The 23,746-nt window shown below is 43.4% G+C and overlaps 1 protein-coding gene across 1 annotated transcript in view; it reads left to right on the top strand.

Moving 5' to 3' along the window:
* CRYBG2 (crystallin beta-gamma domain containing 2) overlaps positions 1-10,951 on the top strand; it is a 161,614-nt gene extending 150,663 nt beyond the window's left edge. The window contains exons 19-22 of the mRNA XM_063453282.1: positions 479-602; positions 5,645-5,803; positions 9,580-9,739; positions 10,061-10,951. Of these exons, the coding sequence (XP_063309352.1) occupies positions 479-602; positions 5,645-5,803; positions 9,580-9,739; positions 10,061-10,149 (532 nt within the window). The 3' untranslated portion in view covers positions 10,150-10,951. The remainder of the gene's footprint in view (positions 1-478; positions 603-5,644; positions 5,804-9,579; positions 9,740-10,060) is intronic.
* Positions 10,952-23,746: the final 12,795 nt, after the last annotated feature.

Here is a 23,746-nt window from a genome sequence, read left to right as displayed (position 1 = left end):
TTGAACCCTTTTGTAGAGTGAGCACTTGAAATTAAAATGTAAAACATATAATTTCCACATAAACTATGGATGTAACCACTATCAAAATACTATCAGCGCTCAATTTCCCCTTTATTTTCATTGTTATTTGTCTAGTTATGATCCAGTGTGCTGACATACAGAGCAAGAACAAAACTTGTGTCTCTCTACAAATATGCTTTCAGATGAAAAAGTGTGTATGTGACATGTGACAGAGGTTTAATAAGACAGTTATTAGGGATTGTATGATACTAGATAAGAGCTATGCTATACACATAAGAAAGTACCAAAATAAAAACAGTGCAAATATGAGCAACTCGCATAACCTTGAGCTGGATTATTTTCAAATGGTTTGGTTTTATTTAGCACCCTACATACTAATGATTTATTTATTTAATATTTTCTACAATTTTAAATAACCACTTTCCCACATTTCATCTCTGTCTCTTTATCCATACAGATGGGTTCTGTATGAACACAGTGATTTTAGGGGTAGGCAATGGCTACTGGAAAAGACCCAGATCCCTAATTGGCTGCTCTATAGTGGGCTACAGAGAGTTGGATCACTATGTCCCATTCGACAGGTGAGTAATAAAATGAGAAATGTCTGTACTGTGCTCTAATGAGTGGAAAAAATGCCATAGGTGTATGACATTAATACATTGAGACGGGGAGGGAGAGGGGGAGAGAGGGAGCTCACACTCAATCTGGCTGCCACACTGGGCTAATATTGCACATATAAACTTAATACTATGGCTATTAGAGGTCCCCAGCCACAGGAGGACTGATATTGAACACTGATGTTCCTTTTGGGGTCAATATCTGAAGTTCCGGACCAAGCAGTAGTCCTGCCTGACACTGCAGCATATCGAATCTGCCATGTCAGTGGTGTGGAGATGCGGCCAGTCTCCCAACGTGGAGCAAGCACCTTGAGGTGCACTATTGCAGCCCCGTTACCCCCCATGGATCAGTGGGGTTATCCCAGTCACACTGGGGCCTACAGAATCGAAGGTAGAACTCACCTACCTGGGTGCCTTAAGTTTCATGAGGTGCCAAGAGTTCCATGAGGTACCAAGATGGCCACCACTCTGGAGCTTCAGCCAATCCGATAAGTCCTCAGGAGTGGAGAAAGTAATTGAAGTACAAATTGATGCAATATGCCAGGAATTCTGGCATCGACTCAGTGACCACCCCCTAGTACTCATCCCTCTTCTCAATCTGACACCCCGCTCCTCTTCTGGGCTGGGGGCGATTGCAGCAATCTCTGGGCAGCCATCCATACACACATGGGGGTGCCTGAGTGATGGATCCCCTCTGGGGACATAAGCACTGGAGCTGTAGTTACATGGTGTGGAAGACCTCCCTGCCTTTGGATTATTATTTTATACTATTTTGTCTGTTTGTTCGCCAGTCCCTAAAAGAAGAACTAACTACCGAATGGCGAGCCACCCAGCAGGGAAGTGTGCTGCTCGTTAATCTTTCTGACATTATTAACATTGTGGTTAACCGCAGCCACTTCCAACTCCTGAATGGTCGGCTGGGTGGTCGTCATTCGTATGAACGAACACGTGGTGGCGGCCATCTAGGACAGTCGAACGCCCAGCAGTGTTCGTCGACAACTACATGGAACTAATTTCGGACACTGTTTCCCGCGAACACCACTGAGATCCCCAACCATCCATCTCTGCGTCAAGTTCATACGAACGCCGTGCCGTTCGGTATATTGACAATCCACGAACAGAACTGTCCCAGATAGCAAAGCCCATGGAGCTCATTATTTCTGCCGAACGCACAGTGAACACTTTAGCTCCATGGCGATTTGACTGTGTGTATGGGATCTGAGTGCTGTTCGGTTATATTGAACGCTCAAATCCAGGCTATCTGGAGATATGTCGAACGTGGGGGTTCCGTTCGGTTAAATAAGAATTATATATTTTTATGTGTTTTTACCATTATTGTAAAATGGGACTATTCTCTATACCTGGAGATAATTGAGTTACTTCAGGCACTTAACCCAATTATCTCCAGGATAGAGAGGAAGAGTTGCACTGTTTGTGTGGGAGTGTTTTCATATTGTGACTGTATGTGATTGGATACTTGCTGGTCCCTTGCTGGATGACCTGCATAAAAGGTCGATATGTGGCCACCAGTAAACAGATCCTGCTTGACTCTCAACACAGAGCCTTGTCTCGTGCTTGGGGGGATAATTCATATGATTCCTGTTCGGCGCTTAGGAGTGTTCGGTAGCTGACTTTGTATTCGGGGAAAAGAACAACTTTGGCGGCGTTAACCCCTTCTCATACCCGGGGTGCCTTACACATGGACTCTGTACTTGGTGGCCTACTCAACTCAATGCAGCCAGACGACCACAGAACCCACATAATCTTATGCTGGAGGGGAAGGATACTGGTCCTGGTGAGAAGCTGACCCACCATCTTTGGCCTATGTGCGGCATTGGGTGATCTATCTTAGAGCCTTCCTGACACAGAGAGACTTGCCCACCTGCTTATCATGCAAAACGTTACACTTTGCACTCTGTGTTTGGATCATCCTAACCTCTTTTCATAATTTGTTTTTCATTGTTCCGCTCCTGAGCCCAGTGGTTTTATATTTACACTCATAGTCTGTCAGTGTATTCAGCAGTGTTTATTTTTTTCTTTAATCCTCTCTACGGACACACTACCTAGCGTGTTATAGATCATTATATGTAAAGTATGTAACTCATTGCCAAGCCTGACAAGCTTTTCCTAATACCTATGATTGTTCTTATATTCTTTTCTCGTATTATAAAAAAGAGTCCAGTTTCAGGTTATTGTGACCTAGCATCCTAAATTACTCAACATTAAATTGATGTAATATTTTATCCTATGTAATGTCATGTCATTACTTCTCCTGATAATGTCACAACTGTTTTATTGTAACCCGTGTTACTTCTATCACTCAATAAAAATACAGATTGACAAAAAAAAAAAATACATTGAGACCTTATATTGTCAAACTCATTTCAACTGGCATATAACAATTATGGGACAATCTATCTTCATGTTACCTAAACATTTTTGCCCATATCAAAATACCAATTTAATTCCTCACATAATACACATGAATCAGAAGGGCTTTGGTTCCTGATCAATAAGCAGATTCACCAGTTGTATGAAGCCATTTCCCTCCCTCACTGTGAAGACAGTAAACTATTTTCATATTATGTCAACTTGATAATGTGGAATTTGCACTTCCATATTATCAATATCAATTCAATCCAACCTGGATAGCAGCTACAGACTAAGCACACTGGACAAACCTGCACCTAGTGCTCTGTGCCTATCATTGCCAATAAGGTTGAAGAGGTTTAATTTTCACATTATCAAGTTGATTGAGTTGAAGAGAAGGAAGTCTGTATGTTCCAAGGGAAGCCACAAGTGTTTTGTGTAGTGCCTGCCAAGTGGTTTCACAAAAAAGCAAGTGATGGCACCTGCAGAATCATGGCAGCATAACACCTACACTGAGTTATAGACAATGAATGCAGTAGTGAATATGACAGAAATGTGTACTCTAATTACTTACTAGATTATTTGTTGAGAATTTTAACAACGTGTAGGTTGGTATATAGATCAGTATATAAGATATAGAGCAGGCAAAAATAGAATATTTAGTGTAGTACGTATGTCTACGAATATAGAGAAAACAGAAAAGTAGATGAATTTACAATTTTAAGCTCTGTACTAAGCTCTATATAGACCCTATGGGTGGTATAATCCCGGCCTTGAGACGACTGGATTAATGACGGTTTGGTAGCTTGGGTGTTGTGGATGTTCAGTATAATAGGCAACAGAAATGGAAAATGACTGGTGAATTACATCCAATATCAAGGAGTTGTTGTAGTGTGAAAAGTCCATACACTCATATTTGGTAAAGTTTGGGCCCGCTGAGGTTTATAAAGTTGGAGTGGAACTGAAATTCCCCACTCTGTGATATACAGCCTCTAGGTGTTCTTAATAGTGTGATGCACGCACAAAATTATAAATTGATTTACCACAACTTAAAAAAAATATTAAAACACACCTGCCTATTATTGTGTAGGTCGCCATTGTAATGATATAATCAAAGTTATTAACTTCAGAGGTTGTGGCAGATCAGTATATATATTTAGCATAATAGAAAATCAACTCATGCTCAGAAGACTTGGTATACAAGCTGGTGGTACAGGGTTCACTTGCACAGTACCAATCAGACTTTCTCCTTTTGCACCAATCTATATTAAAATTGTCCTTATAAATAAAAATATGCAGACTCTATAGCTACTTAATCTAAACCAGGCCCACTAAAATGTAAGCATACATCTGCTTTGCAGAATTTTGGAATGGGTATGCCTAATAGAATCAAATAGGGGCATGAGAAGCACCCTTAGTAACCAGAATGTCTATGCCTCTCCATAGTTCTCTGGGATGCAGTACATGCAGACTCCTGATTTTCTCAGAAACTGCCCTTGAGCATCATCATGCAAAGACTGTTGGAAAACTCTTCCCTATGTTTTTCTCTCTTGTTACTCTTCGCCACACATTTTTTCGCTTCCACCTTTCATTTTGCTACCATCACAAAGTGCCACAAGGTTCATACATTTCTTTTCTTTTTTTTTAATTTAATGTTTGTTCCTATCAGCTGTTTTTGAGACTTTTTTTTTTTAATATTCGTGTTAAAGAGTGGGTAAATATATTTAACTCTGTATTTTGGCTTTGAACTCCTTCGAATACATATCATGAAATAAAACTGTGCAATTACTAATACTATTGTTTTTCTTTACTTCTTTTCTGCAGTATTTGTATGTTATTATCTGTATGTATGTTATTATATGTATGTTTATCTGCAATGCTATCTATATTTTCAATAAAAACATACAAAGTTAACAAACTCTTGCATGTGTATGTACAGCATTGGTACATAGGTTCATTTTTCCCAATAAAATCAGGATTATTTTTTTGCTTAAATCTCTGCATATATTTCTCAATGTCTATAACCGTTTGATAACACTTTCTAAATGGGCAGGAGTACTTAGGGCTCAGTGTTTCCAGCCAATTACGCTTATCAGCGCCTAATAATCCCTTTAATGGCTTGGATTCATTAAATTACAGCTGTAAAAGCTTATTGGTCTAATACTTCCTTGTGCCCCACTTGCCATGCCACGGGTGGGGTCATGTCTATTAACCCCTTAAGGACACATGACATGTCTGACATGTCATGATTCCCTTTTATTCCAGAAGTTTGGTCCTTAAGGGGTTAAACAGTGATGTTTACTGTTATGCCACAGTAATGCTTGTTGTAAGAAACACATGTCTAGGCAACAATTGCTGCCCAGTCGCTAATGAATTGGAGAACTGGCACAAGTTTGTCCTCCTCCACCCCCCCATGATCCCATCTGTCCATCCCCTGTACACCCACCTGTCACATAATTTCTTCTGAAACACATTTATCTGCATTTTTTTCTCAAGCTGCCGATCCGTTTATTGGGTTTGGTTGCTTGACTTGCATTTAATCGAGTCAAAAATCTTAAAAAATAAATGTACAAAGCAAATTTGCTAATTATCAACTGCATTAAATAGAATATAATAAGCCTCTTTTCTACATCCAGAGGAGAGTGTATATCCGTATTCGGAACAGAGCCTTGAATCTCTTCCTTAGTGTCCCTGAACAAGCTGAGGATATGAAAGCTGCACGTGTTTTGGTCACGGAACCAAAGGAAGGAAGCTGTGAGTTGTGGTATTATGAAGAAGGACATATCAAGAATCAGGTAAACACAAAAAAACAAACAAACATACAAACAATTTACCTTATTTTCTATACATTCAGGTATTATTATCTCATACAATCTCATTAGTGTCTGTGAACTGTGGGTACAGAGGCGGCTCTAGACTTTATGAGGCCTTAGGCGAAACTCAAACATGAGGCCCCACTAACAAAAAAGTGTCAGTGTATGTGCCTGAGAGTGTCTGACAGAGTATCCTTGTGTGTGAATGTATGTTTTTGTCTGAGACCCTATGTGTATGGGGTAGCTGCTTGAAGTGTGTTGTGTGTATGGGGGGGTGATGGTGAGAAGGAGAGGCGGGTGAGGGTGACAGGGAGGTGATGGTGTGGGGGGTGATGTGAGAGGGGTGATGGTAATGTGAGAGGGGTGATGGTAATGTGAGAGGGGTGATGGTAATGTGAGAGGGGTGATGGTAATGTGAGAGGGGTGATGGTAATGTGAGAGGGGTGATGGTAATGTGAGAGGGGTGATGGTAATGTGAGAGGGGTGATGGTAATGTGAGAGGGGTGATGGTAATGTGAGAGGGGTGATGGTAATGTGAGAGGGGTGATGGTAATGTGAGAGGGGTGATGGTAATGTGAGAGGGGTGATGGTAATGTGAGAGGGGTGATGGTAATGTGAGAGGGGTGATGGTAATGTGAGAAGGGGGGGTAATGTGAGAAGGGGGGGGAGTTGATGGTGAGGGGGGGTAGATGGTGAGGGGGGGTAGATGGTGAGGGGGGGTAGATGGTGAGGGGGGGTAGATGGTGAGGGGGGGTAGATGGTGAGGGGGGGTAGATGGTGAGGGGGGGGTAGATGGTGGGGGGGGGTAGATGGTGAGGGGGGTAGATGGTGAGGGGGGGTAGATGGTGAGGGGGGGTAGATGGTGAGGGGGGGTAGATGGTGAGGGGGGGTAGATGGTGAGGGGGGGTAGATGGTGAGGGGGGGTAGATGGTGAGGGGGGGTAGATGGTGAGGGGGGGTAGATGGTGAGGGGGGGTAGATGGTGAGGGGGGGTAGATGGTGAGGGGGGGTAGATGGTGAGGGGGGGTAGATGGTGAGGGGGGGTAGATGGTGAGGGGGGGTAGATGGTGAGGGGGGGTAGATGGTGAGGGGGGTAGATGGTGAGGGGGGGTAGATGGTGAGGGGGGGTAGATGGTGAGGGGGGGTAGATGGTGAGGGGGGGGTAGATGGTGAGGGGGGGGTAGATGGTGAGGGGGGGGTAGATGGTGAGGGGGGGTAGATGGTGAGGGGGGGTAGATGCTGAGGCGGGTAGATGCTGAGGGGGGTAGATGCTGAGGGGGGTAGATGCTGAGGGGGGTAGATGCTGAGGGGGTAGATGCTGAGGGGGGTAGATGCTGAGGGGGGTAGATGCTGAGGGGGGTAGATGCTGAGGGTGGTGGGGGATGGTGAGGCTGAGGGTGGTGGGGTGGTGAGGCTGAGGGTGGTGGGGTGGTGAGGCTGAGGGTGGTGGGGGTGGTGGTGAGGATGAGGGTGGTGAGGCTGAGGGTGGTGAGGCTGAGGGTGGTGGGGGTGATGCTGGGGGTGGTGGTGAGGCTGAGGTTGGTGGGGGTGATGCTGGGGGTGGTGCTGAGGGTGGTGGGGGTGATGCTGGGGGTGGTGCTGAGAGTGGTGGGGGTGATGCTGAGGGTGGTGGGGTGGTGAGGCTGAGGGGGGTGGTGAGGCTGAGGGGGGTGGTGAGGCTGAGGGGGTGGGGGTGATGTTGAGGGTGGGGGGCGGTGAGGCTGAGGGTGGTGGTGAGGCAGAGGGTGGTGGGGGTGATGTTGAGGGTGGTGGGGGTGATGTTGAGGGTGGTGGTGGGGTGAGGCTAAGGGTGGGGGGTGGTGATGCTGAGGGTGGTGTGGGGGTGGTGAGGCTGAGGGTGGTGTGGGGGGTGGTGATGCTGAGGGTGGTGTGGGGGGTGGTGATGCTGAGGGTGGTGTGGGGGGTAGTGAGGCTGAGGGTGGTGGGGGGGGTAGTGAGGGTGGTGGGGGGTAGTGAGGCTGAGGGTGGTGGGGGGTATTGAGGCTGAGGGTGGTGAGGCTGAGGGTGGTGGGGTATGGTGAGGCTGAGGGTGGTGAGGCTGAGGGTGGTGGGGTGGTGGTGAGGGTGAGGCTGAGGGTGGTGAGGCTGAGGGTGGTGGGGGTGATGTTGAGGGTGGTGGGGGGGTGATGTTGAGGGTGATGCTGGGGGTGGTGGTGAGGCTGAGGGTGGTGGTGGTGGTGAGGCTGAGGGTGGTGGGGTGGTGTGGTGGGGGTGGTGGTGAGGATGAGGGTGGTGGGGGTGAGGCTGAGGAGGGTGGTGTGGGGGTAGTGAGGCTGAGGGTTGTGGGGGGGTAGAGAGGCTGAGGGTTGTGGGGGGGTAGAGAGGCTGAGGGTTGTGGGGGGTAGTGAGACTGAGGGTGGTGGGAGGTATTGAGGCTGAGGGTGGTGTGGGGGTGGTGAGGCTGAGGGTGGTGTGGGGGTGGTGAGGCTGAGGGTGGTGGGGGGTAGTGAGGCTGAGGGTGGTGGGGGGGTAGTGAGGCTGAGGGTGGTGGGGGGGTAGTGAGGCTGAGGGTGTTGTGGGGGGTAGTGAGGCTGAGGGTGTTGTGGGGGTAGTGAGGCTGAGGGTGTTGTGGGGGGTAGTGAGGCTGAGGGTGTTGTGGGGGGTAGTGAGGCTGAGGGTAGTGGGGGCGTAGTGAGGCTGTGGGGGGTAGTGAGGCTGAGGGAGGTGGGGGTGAGGCTGAGGGTGGTGTGGGGGTAGTGGGGCTGAGGGTGGTGGGGGGTGAGGCTGAGGGTGGTGTGGGGGGTAGTGGGGCTGAGGGTGGTGGGGGGTAGTGGGGCTGAGGGTGGTGGGGGGTGAGGCTGAGGGGGGTGTGGGGGGTAGTGAGGCTGAGGGAGGTGGGGGGTGAGGCTGAGGGTGGTGTGGGGGGTAGTGAGGCTGAGGGTAGTGGGGGTGAGGCTGAGGGTGGTTGGGGTAGTGAGGCTGAGGGTGGTTGGGGTAGTGAGGCTGAGGGTGGTGTGGGGGTAGTGAGGCTGAGGGTGGTGTGAGGGGTATTGAGGCTGAGGGTAGTGGGGGGCGTAGTGAGGCTGTGGGGGGTAGTGAGGCTGAGGGAGGTGGGGGTGAGGCTGAGGGTGGTGTGGGGGTAGTGGGGCTGAGGGTGGTGGGGGGTGAGGCTGAGGGGGGTAGTGAGGCTGAGGGAGGTGGGGGGGTGAGGCTGAGGGTTGTGTGGGGGGTAGTGGGGCTGATGGTGGTGGGGGGTGAGGCTGAGGGTGGTGTGGGGGTAGTGAGGCTGGGGGCAGGGTGAGGCTGAACCTACCTTAATTTCCCTGGTGGTCCAGTGGGCTCCCTGGTGGTCCGGTGGCCACTGCTTCCGGTCTGCAGCTCTGCTGAGCTGCAGACCATGTAATCTCGCGAGTGAATCAGAGCGTTGCCGTGGTAACCCGCGGCAACGCTCTGATTGGCCAATTCTCGCGAGTCACGTGGTCTGCAGCTCTGCACACTGCGGAGCTGCAGACCAGTGTCTGCGATGGTGGCCGGGCAGCCAGGAGGGGCCTCGCACCCGGCGGCATACCGGGCAAGCCGCCGGGCCCCCTCCTGGTGTCAGGTCCTCGGTCACTGACCGAGGACCTGACACACTCTGACCATAGGCGGTTTAGGCGGCCGCGAGGCCCCAGCCAGCGCGAGGCCTTAGGCGGCCGCCTAAACCGCCTAATTAGAGAGCCGCCTCTGTGTGGGTAGATACATATTAGGTAGATAAGTCTTATAGTCTCCTATTACATATCTACTGTGTACTCTCAACAGATTGCTCCTCACATGAGCCTGCAAGTGGTTGGAAAACCTGGTCCTGGCACCAAAGTAGTTCTCTGGGCCGAAGGGCGCAAGCCCGTTCAAACATGGAGTTTGCAAGATTCTGGTTACATAATTAGTCACACTTTCCAGGGCATGTGCATTGATGTTAAAGGTAATTATTGAGAAAACCTTGTTTTAATCATCTTTTGTTGAATCTTTTAAAACTCAATAGCTATGCAATTACCGTGCTTGAACCTTTGATGCATTCAGTAAACTGGGAATTATGCTGAATTGACAGGGATTTACAAGTATGAGGCCTAAATTAATTCTCTTCTCTGGGACTTCTCCACATATGGTGGATTAGTGTTTTATCTAGATCTCATGGAGCAATATTCTTTCCTACATACCCAGGATAACAGAGTGCATAACAGAGTGCATGTGTCACTGTTGTTTTTAATATTTTTTTCTCCTTTTTTTTTATCTGCTATCACAGGCGGAAACAGTTATGATTCGGACCATGTAGTGGTGTGGGAAATGGAAGAGGATAGATGTACTCAACATTGGGACGTAGAAGTGTTCTAAGATGACCGCACATACTACACTTGGGGTGTCAAAAACACAAAGAATTCTTATTTCTCAAGTACTGGTCCTTAATGTTGCTGTGTCCTGGTGTTTGTATGCGTGTGACTCATTAATTGGACAAAGGAATCTGCCCCCCAAATCAATTTTACTGTATACCTCAATATCAGATCTATTTAATGATCGCACACTTCACAGACTCAGCTTTCACTTACTGATAAGATATTGATGAGCAAAAAGGTCGCTGGCATATTGGTCCTCTGTTATGACTTGGAATTTCATCTCAAAAGCTTCTCGAACTTCTCCCACCTTACCCGCCTTTCCCATATCTAGAAAATGTGAAAACTCTAACCAGAATACATAGGGATGGGCCTGATGTGCTCCAAATAGTATTAATGAGTGCCTAAGTGTTTCAAGCCCAGATACAGGACTATTTATAATAATATATTTTTATACAGCACAACCTGATCTTCAACTTTTTTTTCTTACTCACAAACTGTTGGTGGTTTTGTATATATTCTTTTTGGGACTTATTATAAATGGCTGAACTTCTCTTGAGTTTTATTGTGAAGTTTATTTTAATGTTCAGGGTAATTATGGTGTTATGATAATTTGCAAGGAAACCTTTACAAGAAAAAAAAAAAAAGCACTGATCTTTAGACAACTCGCTATTAAATAATAAAATAAAGTACTGCCACTTGGTGATGAAAACATTTTTATTTCACAAATATGTTTACAGTTAACAACAGGTTTGTAGGTTATTTTGGTAAATGTTGGAGAGTTATTAAAACCAGAATGGAAGGAGTGATGTTTCTTGATTTTCTTCAATTGACTTAGGACTAGCTTAATACTAGTTCTTGGTTATTGTAAAACAGATTCATTTTCCTCTCTTTCTGTTTCATGGTATTAATTTCCAAGGATGTAATACAGGATAGAGAAAGTTAAAAATGCAAGCAAGGATGCATGAGTTCCAGGTACTTCTGTGCTGTTTTCAGTGGTTTCATTTTTTGTCTGAAAAAGAGAATGAGAGTACGTTATCCGAGTGTATTCAAAGCGGTTTCCGTCATTTCACTTCTCGGGCAACCACATTCAAGGTCTGTTCACAAATCCCAAGCTACAAATAATAAACAATAATTAAAGGCACTTTGATATTAACGCTCCCAAAGTCACCAAATAAAAATGTTAGTTTCATGCATTGGTGTAGGAAACTGGGGATGAGGGGGTAAATCCCCTCAGAAAATAAGGTGTAGCTTGTAAGATCATGTGTTTCATTGTTTAAGAAAGATAAGAGCTATCCAGTTCTATTAACGGGACAATGTCGGCAGTTTAACAACTTCATCTTATTGAAGTTGTTGGTATACCAAACAAAAAAAGAAAAAAGGTGTGCTTAGGTGCTTGTATATAATAGCACAATATCCCCAGTGCCACTGACCACCTACTTTGGCACAAATAAAAAGTAAAAAGTGTTTTATTGAAGTTGTTATAGTGCCTGCAGTCCTACCCCTTTTTTTTCTACAACCCAAAATGGAATATTAAACTAACTAGAAGGCTTGAAAGTGCGGCTTTAAGCCAAGCCTCCAAGTCCTTTGGTTATGAGAAAGGGGGATCTTTCTCATACTTACCGTTACTGGTACTTCTGACATACTGTTACATCATGTGTGTATGCACATGCCGTCATGTTCGGCCATAGAGAATCTTTAAATACAATGATTCTCTATAGAAAAAATTGTAGGTGCATTGCAGTGAGTGCCACACAAAGGCCTACATTCCCCAATGTTCCTCTATGAGGAGCATTGGATTGGCCCATCAACCTGGAGGCATGGCTCAGCACAGAAGAAAAGCTGAGCAATTTGTTTATTTTTTTTCATTGTGTTTTTAAATTTTACATGGGGAGGAACCTAATTGATTAAGGACATCAGATACAACGCTACAGTGTGGAATCCTAGTGATAACAGATAAATTCAGCAGCCATGGTATTTGTACTCTTTAGTTCCCACTGCCAACTTTCTGCTGAAATGGCACACTGAAGTGCAAGAGACAACACAACACCTGACGAGAGACAACCTTTACTGCATGTTATACAAAATCCAACATTTGCATGCACTAATCTTTAAGCAAGTGTGGTCCATACAGAATTCTCAGGTTACCTGGCGATCTATATTTTGCATCGCATTACCTCAGTATGTTAACATGCCAAAAACCTTAATTACAACATACGATGTAAAAGAAAAATTGTCTGATGATGTTCACAATACTGTTTGATCACATTACATTTTAAACAATTTTCTAATATAGTCTAAGACTGTGCTAAGCAGCATTTTCTCTTTAGAATTGCTGAGGCGAATTTCAAAACCATTCTAGCATTCAAGAGTGGAAACCGGCTTTTGGACAATGGATGCTTTTTAGAGCTCTAGCAGGTAGATAATCCTTCAGTAGCAGAGTTGGACAACAGAGGTCTACTAGTGAATGCCAAAACTCAATTGTTTCAGCTTACAATAGATAGACAAACAGACAAATATTTGTCCTCAAACATACATGCACTGGTCATGTTTACATCACATTTCATTAAAGTAGAAATTCTGCAAAAAAGATTTTCACTTTTAATGCTGCACTTTTTAAAGATATCCAGCAATCCAGATACAGTAACACTTTATGTTTATTGGAATATTCCAAAACTTTTGACATTGTGAGATTTTATTTAATCAACTAACATCTTAACTATTAATCTGTGTAGTTTGACTACTGCTATGTGATGCACAGCCATTTACTAGTTTATTTAGCAAGAATAAATGTTTATTTATTTATTACTGGAATTTTTAAAGCGCCAACATATTCCGCAGTGCTGTACAATTAGGTGAGAACATAAAATATACACAGACAAATACAAAAGGTAGAGAGAACCCTGCCCGTAAGCTGAGATCCTGCCATTGAAGCTCTTTTATACAAAGTGCTTAGCTAGATAGCCCGTGAGCTTACAATCTGAATCTTGTTATTTAATTATGAATCTAGAGACTTGCTACAACCAATAAATAAAAAAAGTTAAATAGCACCTAGCCATCTTAAAGTGGAGTTTTTATCAGGGTCATTCACTAAAGTGTAAATTCACAGAGAAAGCAAAGTGAATTTCAAAGTTAAGTTCAAAAAAACCAAAAATTCTCTTAGCCATCAATGCTTTCAATTCAGCTACTTTGGCCTCACATTTGAAATTGAATTCTCACCTTAGTAAAAAACACTTTATGTATTTTTTGTATTTAACAAATATGGATTTGTGAGGTGTAAAAATGTTAATTCAATGTAGAAATCCACACCTCTTCAATTTGCAACCAGGCGCCTGCATTACCTTTAAATCATTCAACAAACTCTGATCTTTGCATCTGGGAGTCAGCATTGCGAAAGCATGAATAGAAAAAAAGGACTGAATCATTGTGAATATTTATCAGAGTTTTCTGAAATGTGTCAGTTAAATTCCATCATTATTTTTTATCATATTTACTAATAAGTGATAGTTTTCTTCGTAGTAAATTTGTGACTGTAATTTCTTTGTTTAGAAGACAACCAAATTTACAGCAGCAGGTGGTGGAAGTGGTGGAATATTCATCCAGCCATTGAGTTGTTAAAAACATGGGGCAAATGATGGTTAGGGCGTAAAATTAAAAACAAACAGATCTGCCAGATGTAATAAATGGCACCAAAACTTTCGGAAGCTTAGATGGGAAAATGTGGTTGACACTTTGATAATTTGATTTCTTCCTCTTCATTGCCTTGTCTGAACTAGATTATCATATAATTTGTTAAATCTATAATATAAACTTACTTATCATGAGAAAGATATTGGTGGTTTTTAATAGGTTAATAAATTGTGTGAATTCCAGAGACATAACAGTTCCCCTATAAATGGAATTAGGAGTGTTAATGTCCAGCTTCTTGCATACTTGCCAATTTTATTGCAAAGGGTGTTGTTGCTTTAAAGATGTTGTAATTCATAAAAAACAAAACAAAAAAAAACTTTTTTAGAATTGACGGGAACACACTGAAAACTGCATTTGTATACATACAACAAGCATTTTTGGCAATAATTCATGGATGGAATATCAAGAAAAACATAAATGGAGCAATGTAAATTGAACTGGCATAATAATTATTACATATACACTTTTTTTTCATCCATCACTGTTATTAGAAAAAAAATGTATGTATTTACCGTAGCTGTTGCCATGGTCATTGCGATATAGAGAAACAGAATGGCACAGGTGAGCAGGTAACGTTGCATGATGTACAGAGGACTTATTTTTCCAGACACGTTTAACTGAAACTCGGTGGTCCTTTTCACTGTGTCGGTTCTAACACAAACTATATTCTCAGTGACACCGTTCCCAGAAGGGACTTTCTCTCTGAAATGCACAGAAATCTTTAACAGCTGACAGAAGTAAAAAAAAAAAAAAAAAAGCCCTGCCCTGAATTTTAAGTCACTCAATCCCGTAAACTCAGAAACCACAGTTTATTTTTAGATTTCATCTACTGTTCATTAAAACTTACAATTGTCAGTGCTCTGCATTAAACCCACTACAATCCCAAATAAAACAAATCTATGTGCCAAATCAGTACTAGTAAGATTCCTTTTTTTCTATAGCTGGAATCCATTTTGTCTCTTGATAATAAGCACTTAAAAATGTAACATGCTTTAAATTTTTTTTTTTTATTTCTGTTGTGCAATGGAATTACATTACAACATGTTGCACAAATGTGCTGCAAATAATTTCAACATGTATTGCAAGTATATAAATCAATAATTCTGCACAACACGTGGTAACATGCTCTTTTTAACTCATTAACGATTGATGGTGGAATACATTTGTCATAACAATTCAACCTGCAAAGATTATATATCAAAATAAAGCATCGTACTCATTTAGCAAATGCCAAATACACATAACTGTCCTTACTAGTATAGTATATTTATTTTGTTGGTCCTAATGGGTTAATGTAGTGTAGTGTATCTATGTTTGGTGTAGGCTACTACCTACATAGCTTAGGACACTAATTTGAAAATGCACATTTGCAAATTATCATTCACTTGCTTTCTGCAAGTAAATAAAATAATCTGAAGAACTATCTGCTAGCTGGTAGCACTAGCAGTCAACAGGAAAATAATTGCAAATCCTTGGCGCTGCAAAAGTTAATTATGTGTCGACTGGCCAGCGCTTCCTAGCCAGATGTCACATTAAAGTAAAAAAATGAAAAATGTAAACATTAAAATCTTATGTGAGGTCAATAATATGTTGCCAAATCCTGTAGATTCCAACTTAAAAACATAGCCGGCATCCGCCCCTTTCTTACGAAAGATGCTTCCAAGGAGCTTGTCAATGCTCTAGTAATTTCCCGCATGGATTATTGTAACCCTCTCCTAATTGGTCTTCCCAAAAGCCGTATTGCTCCGCTACAGTCTGTAATGAATGCCGCTGCCAGATATACCGCTCTAGTCAGTCCTCTCACACCTCACCCCTCTGTCAGTCCTTACATTGGCTTCCTGTATCCTATAGGAGTCAATTTAAAGTGCTAACTCATACATGTAAAGCACTGAACTATTCTAGCCTCTCTTATTCCTCGTCACAGATCCATAGGTATGCCCCTACTCGGTCCCTACGCTCTGCCCGTGACCTTCTCCTGTCCGCTGCTCGCACCCGTACGGCCAACTCGGGCTTGCAGAACTTCTTGCGGGCGGCTCCCGTCCTATGGAATAGCCTGCCTGCCCCCATCAGACTCTCCCCTAGCCTTCAATCCTTTAAGAAGTTCCTTAAAACCCATATCTTTAGGAAAGCTTATGGCCTACCAGAGTAGCCTCTACCTTACATACCTGTCTCTTGCTCTCTCCTAAAGAGCAGCACTCTACTCTCTCCTCCAGCTCTGCTTCACTCCCACCTTGTTTGATTGATATTTCCTGTTCTAATGTGTTTTATACCCCACCTCCTATAGACTGTAAGCTCATTTGAGCAAGGTCCTCTTCAACCTATTGTTCCTGTAAGTTTTCTTGTAATTGTCCTATTTATAGTTAAATCCCCCCTCTCATAATATTGTAAAGCGCTACAGAATCTGTTGGCGCTATATAAATGGCGATAATAATAATAATAAGAATCCCATATTACTTTAATGGAGGTATATTACATTCATATGTGATATAGAAAATTGATGATGGATAAATAATCCCAGAGATCACCAGAGGCTCCTAATTAGGTGTTCAAGCACTCGGGAGAACCAATAATAAAACCACAGACTCACTTTGTTTGTAGTTCAAAATAATATTCTTTCAATCTTTAATGGGAGATCACCATATATATAAAATGGCAATTAATCTACTGCACATGTGTGCATAAAAGAAGTAAGACCAAAGAAACAATGGCTTACTTGAAAGTGTTATCTAAACTATGCAAGGTTAACCCCTTAAGACCGCAGGACGTACCATGCCGTCCTTATTTGGGCGGCTCTAAACGCCGCAGGACGGCATGGTACGTCCTGGGCGGTCTTACCCCCCACGTGGCCGGCGGAACATGGCCGCTGCAGATCGCGGTCGGGGGGCATGCCTGGCCCCCCAGGCAGCCCCCCTGTGCCTGGGGACCGCGGTCTGCAGCTTCCGATCGCAGTGACAGGCTGTCACTGCGATCGGTATTTACCATGTGTCAGCCGATTTTAAAATCGGCTGACACATGGAGCCGGCGGAATTCTCTGCAGCAGATCGCGGTCGGGGGACATGCCTGGCCCCCCAGGCAGTCCCCCTGCGGTCAGTGACCGCGATCTGCAGAGTATGATCGCAGGGAGAGGCTGTCTCTGCGATCTGAATGCAGAGACAGCCTCTCCCTGCGATCTGATCGCAGTGACAGCCTGTCACTGCGATCAGAGTTACTATGTGTCAGCCTATTGGCTGACCCATAGTAACTTCAGGCAGGATCCCCCTGCAGATCGCGGTGGGGGGCATGCCTGGCCACCCAGGCACTCCCCCTGTGGCCAATTACCGCGATCTGCAGGAGGTGATCACAGTGACAGCCTGTCACTGTGATCACTGATCCTGTGTGTCAGCCAGTGATGTAAAATCACTGGCTGACACTGTCTCTGCCCCTCTCCTCCCCTATTAACCCCTTAATGTAAAAAAAAAAAAAATTAAAGTTAAAAATAAAATACACTTACATCATTTATATATATATTATATATATGATCTATATATAATATATATATATATACGCACACATTTACACATACACTAAGTGTATTTTAATATTTATATATATAATTATATATATATATATTAATATCAAAATACACGTAGAAGGATATTGATTAAATATATACATAATTATAATTATATATATATATTATAATAAAAAAATATGTAAATACGTAAAAAAAATTCAAATAAAAAAATAAATAATTAAAAATATATATGTGTGTAATTTCATTCTAACTGTATTTTGATAATATATATATATATCTATATATATATATATAGATATAGATATCAAAATACACGTAGAACGAAATAATATATATATATGTATATACCCAAGTATATACGTATACATCACTATATGTATACCTATATATAAATAAAAATAATAGTAAAAAAATTATATACATATATATACATATATATATATACACACACGTGTATATATAATAATTTTACATATATATTTATGTAATAATTTTACATAATTAGGTATCCTAATTAATTACAATTAGCGGGACCTGCCTAACAACCCAGGCCGAAAGTATAGGGAATTTAATTTGCTAGCACTATATTTAACCCTATAACTTTCCAAGACACTATAAAACCTGTACATGGGGGGTACTGTTTTACTCGGGAGACATCGCTGAATACAAATATTTGTGTTTCAAAACCGTAAAATTTATTACAACAATGATATCGTCAGGGAAAGTGAAATTTATTGCCTTTTTCGCACACAAACGGCACTTACACTGACGATATTTTTGCTGTCATACTTTTTACTGTTTTGAAACACAAATATTTGTGTTCAGCAAAGTCTCCTGAGTATAACAGTACCCCTCATGTACAGGTTTTATGGTGTTTTCAAAAGTTACAGAGTCAAATATAAGGCTTGCGTTTCAGTTTTTTCACAATGAAATTGTGACGAGAAACAGAAAAACCATCTACAGAAACTGCTGATAAAACCATTTGGCTTTTTAACCCCTGCAGACGTGGAAGAACTTAACTAAAGCTAAGCCTGTAGCCCTTTATGTACCTTTTATCTATGACAATTCCCCACAGGGGAGAGTTCTAGGTAAGGTATATCCAGATATACTAGTTATACCTGTGGGACTTTAATTAGATCTTCACCTCGGTTCCTTTGCCATCTCAAACCAAAAGAGCCATCAAGAAAGAGACTTGTCCAGATATCTGTGGGTTACAGGATGATATGTGATTTAAATCCATGTCTCATTTTGCAATTTTGCATCCATAGATTAAAACAGGTAAGAAGAAAGAAAAGACATATCACAACAATTAGTGGGTGCAGTACTATGTTTAAACCCTTAAGGACCAAACTTCTGGAATAAAAGGGAATCATGACCAGGGGCGTATTTGCCGCGAGGCAAACAAGGCATTTGCCTTGGGCGGCATTTTCCAGGGGGCGGCAAAAAAAGCCGCCCCCAAACGCCCAGGGCAAATGCCTTGTTAGCCTTGCGGCTAACAGACATCCTGGGCTGGTGGCTGCTGGGCTGGTTGCTGGGCGGGCGGCTGGCGAGGGAGCACTTCCTCTGAGCTGTCTGCTCAGCTCCCTCGCGCGCCGCAGAGTGAGGCTGGGAGCCGGAATATGACGTCATATTCCGGCTCCGCCTCCCAGCCTCACTCTGCGGCGCGCGAGGGAGCTGAGCAGACAGCTCAGAGGAAGTGCTCCCTCGCTAGCCGCCCGCCCAGCAACCAGCCCAGCAGCCCGACCGGCAGCCCCACTAGACCCCAGGGAGAGGGAGAACCCCCCCAGCATTCCCAAAGGTAAGGAGGCTGGGGGGTAAATTAAAAAAAAAAATGAGTTAATGTGAGTGAGTGTGTCTGTTAGTGTGTGTCTGTTAGTGTGTGTGAGTGTGTCTGACTGTGTGTGTCTGTTAGTGTGTGTGAGTGTGTCTGTTAGTGTGTGTGTGTCAGTGAGTGTGAGAGTGTGTGTGAGTGTGTCTGACCTTGTGTGTCTGTTAGTGTGTGAGTGTGTCTGTTAGTGTGTGTCTGTTAGTGAGTGTGAGTGTGTCTGTTTGTCTGTTAGAGTGTGTGTGTGTGTCTGACTGTGTGTGTCTGTTAGTGTGTGTATGTCAGTGTATGTCAGTGTGTGTGAGTGTGTCTGTTAGTGAGTGTGTCTGTTAGCAGCTAACAGACACACTCACACACTCACTAACAGACACTCACACACACTGACATACACACACTAACAGACACACACACTAACAGACACACTCACTAACAGACACACTCACTAACAGACACACTCACTAACAGTCACACTCACTAACAGTCACACTCACTAACAGTCACACTCACTAACAGACACACTCACACACAGACACACTCATACACTCACACACACACACTGACAGATACGCATCCATTAGCTAACAGTTAGCTAATGGATGCGTATCTGTCAGTGTGTGTGTATTTAGAAGGCGGGGGAAGGGTTGGTTGGGGGTGGCGGGGGGGGTGGGGGTGAGGGGGGCGCCTGAGTTTTGTCCTGCCTAGGGCAGCACAAAACCAGGATACACCCCTGATCATGACATGTCACACGTCATGTGTCCTTAAGGGGTTAAAACTCCTTTAGAGGAGGGAGACCACCCTGTAAAAATATAATACCAGTGATGTCCTGTATCTGCCACTATCTTGTTACCTATGCTGTGTAGTTTATTAGCAACTACAACAGTTCTTTTCTGTAGTGCATGCAAAGAGTGGTTAATGGTGGCTAGATGTTTAGCTAGGTGGTCAGTATTGTTGACAATGTTAATTAACCCCTTAAAACCGGAGGGCGTACTATTAAGCCCTATTCTAAGTGGCCCTAGACGCCGCAGGGTGTAATAGTACGCCCTCCGTTTTTTTTTTACTTACCCGGTCGCCGGCGATCCCACGCCGGCGATCGCGGTTGGGGGGACTCCCAGGGAGTCACCCGTGGCGATTCCTGCCTCCTGCAGCCCCCCCGGCCATGTGAGAGTGAGATCCTTGTGAGGACCTCACAATCACATGGACGGGTTAGCTGCCTGCTGCATTGCCAGCAGGGGGACTGCCTGTAATGACAGGTAGTCCCCCTGGTGGCTGGAAATAAAATAAAATTAAATAAGTGTAAAAATATATATATATATATATATATATATTATATATATATATTAATATCAAATTACATGTAGACTGATACTGATTAAATATATATATAATTATTGTTTTATATATATATTTATATATAATATAAAAATATATGTAAATACGTTAAAAAATAAAATTTAAAAAATAATAAAAAATAAATAATTAACAAATAAATAGGTGTAAGTGGCGTGGCCAACCGCCGAGCAACCTGGCAGCTTAGGAAATTGCTCCGGCACCCGGGCTCTCAGAATCCGACGACATCGTCTCCCAGAGCCCTGAAAAACCTCACAAAACACAGGATGGCAAACCCCAAAGGGAAGAAGAACGCATAGAAAAATGAAAAACTAAATTTTTTCAACCATAAAAACGCGAGTAGCTCCGAAGTCGACGCGGCACAATCCAAGATGGCGCTGATGAACAAATGGCGGGAAACATCCCATTCACGGGCTCATCCCATGAAAGCCAGGAAAACCTAACCAAAGCGCACCTAGATGAAGCGATGAACACCATGGCTGACAAACTTATAAAAACATGGCAATCCTCTATACAGGGAGTGCAGAATTATTAGGCAAGTTGTATTTTTGAGGATTAATTTTATTATTGAACAACAACCATGTTCTCAATGAACCCAAAAAACTCATTAATATCAAAGCTGAATATTTTTGGAAGTAGTTTTTAGTTTGTTTTTAGTTTTAGCTATTTTAGGGGGATATCTGTGTGTGCAGGTGACTATTACTGTGCATAATTATTAGGCAACTTAACAAAAAACAAATATATACCCATTTCAATTATTTATTTTTACCAGTGAAACCAATATAACATCTCAACATTCACAAATATACATTTCTGACATTCAAAAACATAACAAAAACAAATCAGTGACCAATATAGCCACCTTTCTTTGCAAGGACACTCAAAAGCCTGCCATCCATGGATTCTGTCAGTGTTTTGATCTGTTCACCATCAACATTGCGTGCAGCAGCAACCACAGCCTCCCAGACACTGTTCAGAGAGGTGTACTGTTTTCCCTCCTTGTAAATCTCACATTTGATGATGGACCACAGGTTCTCAATGGGGTTCAGATCAGGTGAACAAGGAGGCCATGTCATTAGATTTTCTTCTTTTATACCCTTTCTTGCCAGCCACGCTGTGGAGTACTTGGACGCGTGTGATGGAGCATTGTCCTGCATGAAAATCATGTTTTTCTTGAAGGATGCAGACTTCTTCCTGTACCACTGCTTGAAGAAGGTGTCTTCCAGAAACTGGCAGTAGGACTGGGAGTTGAGCTTGACTCCATCCTCAACCCGAAAATGCCCCACAAGCTCATCTTTGATAATACCAGCCCAAACCAGTACTCCACCTCCACCTTGCTGGTGTCTGAGTCGGACTGGAGCTCTCTGCCCTTTACCAATCCAGCCACGGGCCCATCCATCTGGCCCATCAAGACTCACTCTCATTTCATCAGTCCATAAAACCTTAGAAAAATCAGTCTTGAGATATTTCTTGGCCCAGTCTTGACGTTTCAGCTTGTGTGTCTTGTTCAGTGGTGGTCGTCTTTCAGCCTTTCTTACCTTGGCCATGTCTCTGAGTATTGCACACCTTGTGCTTTTGGGCACTCCAGTGATGTTGCAGCTCTGAAATATGGCCAAACTGGTGGCAAGTGGCATCTTGGCAGCTGCACGCTTGACTTTTCTCAGTTCATCGGCAGATATTTTGCGCCTTGGTTTTTCCACACGCTTCTTGCAACCCTGTTGACTATTTTGAATGAAATGCTTGATTGTTCGATGATCACGCTTCAGAAGCTTTGCAATTTTAAGTGCTGCATCCCTCTGCAAGATATCTCACTATTTTTGACTTTTCTGAGCCTGTCAAGTCCTTCTTTTGACCCATTTTGCCAAAGGAAAGGAAGTTGCCTAATAATTATGCACACCTGATATAGGGTGTTGATGTCATTAGACAACACCCCTTCTCATTACAGAGATGCACATCACCTAATATGCTTAATTGGTAGTAGGCTTTCGAGCCTATACAGCTTGGAGTAAGACAACATGCATAAAGAGGATGATGTGGTCAAAATACAAATTTGCCTAATAATTCTGCACTCCCTGTAGGACAACTCCGCAAGGAGGTCCAGGACATTGGCAACAGAACCACGCATGTGGAAAATAAATTAAGCGAGTATGCAACAGCGCATAACGACATGGCCGATCATGTGGCGACACTGGAACAAAAAATTTAAGCAATGGAAGCACGTATGGCTGATGCTGAAGATCGCTCGCGGAGGAACAACCTCAGGCTGTGAGGAATTCCGGAGAGCATCATGCCGAATGACCTGCAAGCCTATGTGCAGGGCCTTCTGCATGCGTACGCTTCGGACATACCCACAGATATGTTCCTAATAGATCGAGTACACAGGGTGCCCAAACCACGCAATTTACCTGATTCTATTCCTCGAGACGTCCTATTGAGGGCACACTATTACCACATAAAAGAAGCAGTACTGCGTGTTAGCAGAAACCGCACAGAACCGCATGAGACCTACGCAACAATCAAGATCTTAGCAGACCTGTCCGCGGCGACCCTCAAACGCAGGAGGGACTTCCACCCGGTGACAGAAGAATTGCGTCGCGCTGGGATTAGATACCGCTGGGGATACCCCACTAAACTGCTAATCACTAAAAACGGCGAGCTTAAAATTGTCTACACACCGGACGAAGGCACCGGAATACTGAGAGAATGGGGGCTTCTCACAAACCCCCCAACGACTCAAGCAAGTCCAACCAGACGACTGATACCGGAATGGCGCCAAGCCTCAGCACAAACCAAGTCTCCGTGACTTACTCGATGGACTAGGCCGTCACGGCCATAACTAGGGACACGTGAGATATCCTTACATACTATTATTTTGTTTCATAAGTTCTTACTTAAGTTTTAATGAGGTTAATTGCTTTGATTAGCATTTTATTCACCAAATAACTAAATAACACTATGCATAATATGTTAGATGCTGGAGGGTGGGGCGCCCTCATATATGATAATCAAGGTGAACTCCGGGAAACAAAGAGGGCCTGTATCATACAGGTACAAGTGGAAAGAAGGGACTGGCATACTAGGGGTGATCATAATGTCTAATGTTAAATGTAATAACTGATGCTATGCATACATAATAATGGCATTTCAAGGATGCAAAATGGTGCATAACGATTATGTAGGTTGACAGAATAATGTGTATAGGAGGTTATTTGTAAACCATATCAC

Source organism: Pelobates fuscus, chromosome 1 (genome assembly GCF_036172605.1).
Source record: "Pelobates fuscus isolate aPelFus1 chromosome 1, aPelFus1.pri, whole genome shotgun sequence".
In the NCBI taxonomy this organism is placed as follows: domain Eukaryota; kingdom Metazoa; phylum Chordata; class Amphibia; order Anura; family Pelobatidae; genus Pelobates; species Pelobates fuscus.
This window is presented reverse-complemented; position numbering and strand designations above follow the sequence as displayed.